Raw genomic sequence first — 8113 nt, forward strand, 5'->3', positions numbered from 1 at the left:
GCATTACAGAGTTCTTAGAACATACGGGAGGTGTATCTGAAAGCTGAGGATCATGAGCGGGTTCGCAGACCCATATTCCTCGTTGCTTCTTTTGATTAAACAGAAAGCAAAACAAAGACGGCTATATTGCCTTACGAAGGAACCACCTATCCAGCTAAATTTACAATGCATTCCTTAAGGGAAATGTTGAGTGACTAAGTCATCAGGATTCTTGACACTTGCCTTGGTTGAAGCTTCCGCCTGGTAACTCTGGGCAAGGGAGCGGATGTGCTCCATGGCCGCCTCCAAGTGGCTGCATCTCTCTTTCAATGATTCAATTTCAGTCTTTCTTTTGTCCAACTTTTTGCGCTTTGAGTTCCTGTCTGCATGATAATCATCTTGCAGCTCTTTCAGCTGCTTGGTCAGGCTGTTGATCATGATCGTGTGGGTCTTGCACATGGTGCAGTCCCTGTTGTTGAAAATGTTGTCCAAAAGGTTGCCGGGTTGAGCCTGATCAGCTGATGGACTCTTCTGTTCTGCCATTCTATCAAACAGCAAATCGAAGCTTGTGGGCTGGGGAGACCCGTGAGGAGCTATGAGCGGGCCTATAGGGGGAGGGGAGAAGAAGACACTGAGATGCTGGCTCAAAAGAGAGAGGAGCGACGGGCTCAGAGGCCTGAGAGTGAGCTTCGGGGGTATACCTGAGACCCTACTGCAATCCAGGAACAAAAGAGTCAGCGAATATAAAACAACAGAGTATAAAACTGTAGTTACCAAGAGCACGCTGCGAAGCTTTGCTTCCCGATGAGAGATGAGGCCTTCAGCGGGTTGCCTTCTGTTACTGGAGTCGCAATGGGGGTGTGGTGCCTTGCCCAGAACTGTGCGATTACTTGAGACCCGACTGCAATATATAAGACCAAGGAGGATCCGCATATGCCTGGGTTGATTCTGAACGGGTCTGTTCTTGGGAGAGGAGAGGTCTGTTGATTTGATTTGGCTGCTGGCAAGGAGCGTGCAGAGGGGATAGACACGAGCCCATACCCTGAGAATGGCTGCGCTGGTCATATAATGAATCCCAAAGAGATATAATTTCATGATGATGGTCAGGTCATGAGGGCGATTAGATTTCCGATGGTACCAGGTAGAGCAGAAAGGAGATTTGGGGGAGGGCCAGATACGGAGGAGAATATACCTGTGGTGACTGGGTTTCTTGGGAGAGGCGATGTGGGAGGCCCGCTTAGGGGATGTCTTTCTCATAAACTGTGTCATTCTCCTTAACTTGACCTGTTTGCCTTCTTGTAGCCTTGTTCGCTTGTTCATCTGCTTCCACGTTGTTTGCTCTGAGGATGTGCTTGAAGGTGGCACTGCCAAGAGACCTGATATTTTCCATTATCCTTCCTTTGATATTGTTTAATGCTGCTTGTTTGAAGTCTTTCCCTGAGGTCACTGCTGCTATGATGATAGCAGAGTCGCCGAGAATTAATAGGTTTCTTAGGCCAAGTTTCCTGGCGATGGAGGTCCCCAGGAGTAGGCTGTATGCCTCTGCCTTATTGTTTGTCATGGTGCCCATACCCCATTCAAAAGTAACTATGTTTCTCCCTTGACAGTCCTTGATAACTCCACCTGCTCCCGCTTGGCCCGGGTTGTTCTTTGATGCCCCATCAAAGTGGAGGGTAGGTCGGTTTTGATTTTGAATCCAGTTTTTAACTTCTTCCTTAGTCCCTCTTAATTTCCAGTCCGTGTTCCTCCTCCCTGTGTTTTCTTTCTTCTAAGTTCTCCCTTCATAATTGAATTTGCTGATCCACTCTTTAACTCTTGCATCAGTCAGATCCGGGTCTGCCTGGTTAATGCCGTTTGCCTCAATGGTCTCAGTGATGAGTGCCATCGTTTTGGCTAGAACGCTGGAGATACTTGGCTTTTTGCTCTTGAATATACACTTATTTCTGGCAATCCATATCTGCCAGCAGAGATTGGCTGGGATGTTGTTCCATATCCTTTTGACTAGACCCTTACATTTGCCGGATTGAGGGAAGCTATTTCCCCAGTGTTTCTGTAGGAGAGTGATCTGGTTGGGAAGGTCGCTGATGCTTAGGGGGCTAGTGATGAGATTCCAGCAAGCTCTTGCAAAGGAGCAGTCCATGAAGAGGTGGTTAATGCTTTCCTCTGCTTCCTTACACATGCAGCAAATTGATGGGCCTTGAATGCCCTTCTTCCTGAGATTTTCAGCAGTAAGGATTTTACCATGCAGAAGGGTCCAATTAAAAAGCTTTACCTTTGGCAGACACTCAGTTCTCCATATTGCTTTCTGAAGTGGCCAATTGTTAATTGCTGAGGCGTTTTGCAAAACTTTGTAGCCCTCTTTGACCGTGTAATTACCCCCATTAGGGTCCCAAACAAATTTGTCTTCCTCCATTCTGTTTGTGGGGGCAGAGCCTATTAGCGAAGTCTTGAGCTCAACCCAGAGGTTCTTAAGGTCATCAGGGAGGGGGAGAGGTCTCCAACCTGTCCAACAATTCTGATCCCAAAGGGAGATATCATAAAGAGTTTTGATCTTTGCCTCTGCCATCCACCTTTGCAGTGGCCTGTAGTTAATGAGCGTTGCCCTTTCCTCCGTGCCCATTATCCTGTCCTCCCATATGTTGATATCCTTGCCATTACCCGGAGCTCTTGATATGCAAGATTTGAAATGAGGAAGAGTCTTTTTGATCAGCTTCCAAACCGGAGTACACTGTCTTTCAATGATGTTTCCTGAGAGGATGTTGCTTTTGGTTCCATTTAAGTACTTCCTCTTGATGACCTCTGTCCACCAGGTCCCTTTCTCATTGAGAATTCTCCATACCAATTTATAGCCCATAGCCATGTTTGCTAGTCTTGGTATTCTGATTCCGAGCCCTCCTTTTTCTAGGGGAAGAGTGACCTTGTCCCACTTCACCAAGCTGAACTTTTTTGTGTCTTGCTTTCCTCCTTGCCACAGGAAACTTCTGATAATCAGCTCCATATGCTTGTGTATGCCTGCCGGGGCGAGAGTGGTAGCAAATTGATAGATTGGGAGGGCTGATAGAATGGCCTTTATGAGAATGGTTCTACCTGCCAAGTTAAGCCAATACACTCCCCAACTCTGAAGTTTCCCTCTCAATTTCTCGATTAGTTTCGCCCAGATCTCAGATTTGATTGTTTCCTTGGCTAAGGGAAGCCCTAAGTACATGAAATGGGACCAATTCCCTTGGGCAGGGATTTCCATGATTATGGAGATTCTCTGAGTTATGTTTCTTGGGACATTCCAAGTGTATATCATACACTTATTGTTGTTTAGTTTGCCTCCAGAAGCTTGAAGGAAGAGTTCCAGAATTTTTTTGAACCTTCGGGCCATAATGCTGGAGGCTCCCCCTATTAGCAGAGTATCATCTGCGAAAAGGGAGTGATTGATTCCCTTAGATCCTCGGACTATATCCACCCCTGTTATTTCTTTTGATTTGCGCTTGTTCTCCAAATGTAAGCTGAGGGTTTCAGCCATAATAATGTAAAGAAAGGGTGACAACGGGCATCCCTGCCTCAATCCTCTTGAACTCTTGAAGGCAGTGCAGGGCCTTCCGTTGATGAGGGGAGCTGTCCAGATGTGGGAGATGCATTCCATGACCCTGCTAATAAAGAACTCTGAGATGCCAAATTTCATTAGGACTTCCTGAAGGAATGAATGGTTTACCCGGTCAAAGGCGTTCGCCATGTCCAGCTTGATGATCATACCCCTCTCCTTTCTGGATAAACTGCTATGAATTGCCTCCTGGATGAGAATGACATTGTCCGTTATATGTCGCCTAGGAACAAAACCTCCTTGGTTCTCGGATATGAGGGAGGGAAGGATTTTTTTTAGCCTGTGCGCCAAGATCTTGGTGATGATTTTGTAGGAAACGTTACACAGTGAAATAGGGCGGAATCTGTCAAAAGATTGAGGATTTGGGTCTTTGGGGATAAGAGCTAAATGAGAGGACTTAATGCTGCTGCCCAGTTTGCATTTTGTAAAGAAATTTTTTGCCATTCTAATATAATCTTTCTTAATAACTTCCCAATGGGTTCTATAAAAGGCCACTGTAAATCCATCAGGGCCTGGAGCCTTATCCATTGGCATGCTTTGGATAGACCTTTCTATCTCTTCCTTCGTGATCTCCTTTTCTAATTCTGCGTTTTGTTCTTCTGTGATTTTATTCTCTATTATATTTAGGAAATCCGGATTTTCCATGTAATGGGGGTCAGTAGATAGAAGATTTTGAAAATGTCGAGTCGCTGCTTCCTTGATCTCCCATTGCTATGTTAGAACTCTGCCCTCCACTGCTATTTTCCCAATATTATTCCCTGCTCTCCTCAATTTGATACTGTTATGAAAGAAAGAGGTGTTCTTGTCGCCTGATTTGAGCCAGAGGCACCTCGATTTTTGCCTTTGCTCTTCCTCTTCCGCTCGATTCTGTTTGTACAGCTCCATGTACAAATCATTTTCTTTCCTTAAGTCTTCTTCTGTGTCTTGGCCCTTCTCTTTTTCTTGATTCCACTCCGCTAGTTTCATTTGGAGACCGATTTTCCTTTTCCCTTCCTCTGTTGCGAAATTTCTCGCCCATTGCTTGATGGCTGTCCTGAGAATTTTGATCTTTGTTTCCCATATGTAGTGCGGGGAGCCCATGATTTCTGTTGCCCATTTCTCCTTTACCAGGTTCCTGAAGTCTTCACTGTGTTCCCATGCTCTATTATACTTAAAGGGTATCGGTCCCATATTTTCCCCTTTAACCAGATGCAGTGCCACTGGTTTATGGTCTGATATATAGCCTTGTATAATTGTGCTTTGGATCCTTGAAAAGTTGGCCACGATTCTTTCTTGAACCAATATACGGTCCAGCCTCTCTTTGATGTTGTTTTTACCAGTTCTCTTGTTTGACCATGTGAAACGCCCGTTCTGAGGAGGGATATCAACAAGACTGTGAGTTTGGATGATTTTTTCTAATGCATCCCTTGAGGGATCTGCAAAGAAATTTCCCCCCATCTTCTCTTCCGCATTTCTTATTAAATTCAGGTCTCCTCCCAGGAAGATATTTCTGTCCTGGGCATTCATTAAATCTGTGGTGATTGACTCCCAACAAGAGGCTTTTTCTCTGTAATGGGGGGGGGCGTATACATTATATATTGTGTATTCTTCAGTCTTGGATATGTTTTGCATATCTGTTCTTAGCCACCATTTGTTCTGCCTGCTGTCTTTTAGTTTCCATTTACTTTTGTCCCAAATTGTTCCTATTCCACCTGAGGCACCTACTGCACTCAATCCTATTCCTTCATAACTTCTGCTTCTCTTCACATTGCTTTGAAAATCCTGATCAGTGATTTTGGTCTCCTGAAGTAGTAGAAAGTCTGGGTGTTCCGATTTGAGAAGGTCGCGGACTGCATTAGATTTTAGGGAGGAGCCCATCCCCCTACAGTTCCAAGAGACCAGATTCATCATTTACTTGGTTTATTGTGTGTTCCACTTTTCTCCTTCATCTTCTCCCCGCTCCCTTTGGTCTTGTCTAGATATGTATCCATTGGCTGCTGGGTCCCTGTGGCCATTTCCTTTGCGGCGTTCTCATCCCTTATCTCTTTGTTTGACTTCCTTCCTACTTTTCTGGGTGGATCGGTGGATGTGATATTTTCCTTTGTCTTGTTCCTTGTTAGGATTCTTTCAACAGTTGGGGGAGGGGAGGTCGGGGGGGGGAGAGGGAGATGTTGCTATGGGGCCTCTCGGAGAGGGTGGGGGGGATGGGGGATCCTCTGTCGAAAGGGATTCAAATGGGTTGGAGGAAGAGGGAAGAGAAGGGCCAGATCCGGAGGGATGGGAGGCTGGGGTTGGGGTTTCATTAGGGGGTTTTGAGAAGGTTCCAGGGGGTGGATTTGACTTCTTCTTCTTGACTTTTTCCCATGTTTCTTCCGGGGCTTCAGCATTATCAGAGTCTATTGGTTTATTTTTACTACACCTATTAGCAAAATGCCCATATTCATGACATACCTTGCACTTGAATGGCAGCTGCTCGTAGTCCACTTGCTGTATATGCGTCCACTGATCTACCTTGAGTTTGATCGCTTCCGGTAATCCTTTCCCCAAATCCACTTCAACACAGATCCGGGCACATGCATGCATGTTCTCCCTTGGTTCCGATCTATCAATATATTTCCCCACAGCATTTCCTATAGCTTTCACCGATTCATCTCCCCAGCAGTGGAGAGGCAGATGGGGGAGACGGACCCAGACCGGGACAGCACTGGGTACGTCCATCTCGGGGTCAAAGTCGGGGGTCCATCTGTTGAGATAAAGGCCTCTTGTGTCCATGAAGTATGGGCCGTTCCTGAAGATGAGATTACGGTCTTCCACCGTTTCGAAGAGGAAGGTGAAGAATCCCCTCCCGCAGAACCTTATTGCTATCTTTCCTTGGACCATTGAGTTCCAGTTTCTTTCCACCCAGCGTTGGACTGTGCGGGGAGAGGGCCATAGTCCGGTGAACTGGCCAACCAGACCACGATCTGCCAGGGCAACTGCAGCTCTCCTCGGGAGGGCGGGAGGGAGCGAAACTTCCGGGATTTCATCAAGCTTCTTAATAAACTTTGAGGCTGTAGGGCGAATTTTCTCTGAGGTATTCTCTTTAGTGAGAGAGGCAAACATCTTCTCTAGATCTTCCTGTTCTTGGATTGGCGGATCCATTGCAGGATAGGTCAGAAGCGCAGGGGGCGCTCCAGCGAAAGGCTGAGAGGGGGAAGGGCCGCAGGCCCTCAAGGAAACGGGCAGGAGGCCCCAGGGTGAAGGAGGGGACGAGCAGAAGGGGAGGGCTGCCCAGCAGCAGCGCTGCCAGGCTCAGGCACGCTGAGGGATCAAGCGCACGCAGCAGCAGCAGGGCGCGGGGATGCAGCGCGCAGTCTCCCTGTGGTAAGTTAGTTAGCATCTGTTGATATTAAAATTTCAGATGAAGATAAGTGCATCAGTTTGTTGTGTTCTCTATCAGATTCGTGGGATAGTCTGGTTATTGCAGTAGGTAGCAATGCAACTGCCTTGCATTTTGATGAAATAGTCTCATCCTTGCTGACAGAGGAGATGAGACAGAAAAATATGGAGAGCCAGAATGGTTATTCCTTGTTTGTACGAGGACGGTCCTAGAATAGAAACAAAAATAAGTCATCGAGTGGTAGATCTAAATCTAGAGGGAGATCTAAATCTCCAGGAAAACCTTTAAAGGTGGTGCGCTGGAAATGTGGAAATGATGGGCACTTCAAAAGGGACTGTAAATCTAAAGCTCCTGATAAAGGAAAGGCATCTGATGATGCTCCTTTTGTAGAGGCGCAAACCACCTCAGATGAAGGTGGGGATGTGTACTTGGCTTCTTCAACTACACATGTAGATCATGAGGCATGGTTGATTGACTCAGGTGCATCCTTTCACTTCACTCCCCATAGAAAGTGGTTCTGCGAGTATGAGAAATACGATGGTGGTGATGTCTTCTTAGGGGATAATAGGAAGGCTAGAATCATTGGTTGCAGAAAGGTAAAGTTGAAGTTGCAAGGTGGAAGGGTTAGAACACTTTCGGGTGTTCTACATATTCCTGCATTGGCTAGAAATCTGATTTGTGTAAGCAAGCTGGATGATGCAGGTGTAAAAACAGTGTTCGAGAAGGATACATGCAAGATGGTTCGGGGAGCACTGGTATTGATGCACGGAGTTCGGATTGGAACTATGTACAAGCTACAAGGTAGCACGGTTGTTGATGGGTGCAACAGTTCTATGGTTCCTGAAAGTGGAGCAGAAAATCTAGTGGCCTTTGGAGAGAAGACCATGTTGTGGCATCAAAGGCTTAGACATATTGGAGAGAAGGGCCTTCGAATCTTCATGGTAAAGGTATGGTAGAAGGTATGAGTAAAAGCTCTCTGGATTTTGATTTCTATGAAAATTGTGTATATGGGAAGTAGGATCAGGTGAGTTTCCCCTCTGGTAGTAAGAGGGCGAAACAGATATTAGAGCTTGTGCACAGTGATGTGTTTGGACCTATGAAGGTTCCATCACTGGGTAAGTCTGTGTACTATGCATCATTTATAGATGACTTCTCAAGGAATACATGGATATATTTCCTTAAGA

The 8113-nt window shown here is 46.1% G+C and overlaps 1 protein-coding gene across 1 annotated transcript; it reads right to left on the bottom strand.

The window, feature by feature from the left end:
- Nucleotides 1-4282: 4282 nt before the first annotated feature.
- LOC149220002 (uncharacterized) lies at nucleotides 4283-5428 on the bottom strand. The gene has a single exon (XM_089386975.1). It carries the CDS (start codon nucleotides 5426-5428, stop codon nucleotides 4283-4285), a length of 1146 nt encoding a protein of 381 aa, XP_089243101.1.
- Between the last annotated feature and the right edge of the window lie 2685 nt (nucleotides 5429-8113).

Source organism: Pinus tabuliformis, chromosome Q (genome assembly GCF_031772625.1).
Source record: "Pinus tabuliformis cultivar Carrire ecotype Pingquan chromosome Q, CPIR1, whole genome shotgun sequence".
In the NCBI taxonomy this organism is placed as follows: Eukaryota; Viridiplantae; Streptophyta; class Pinopsida; order Pinales; family Pinaceae; genus Pinus; species Pinus tabuliformis.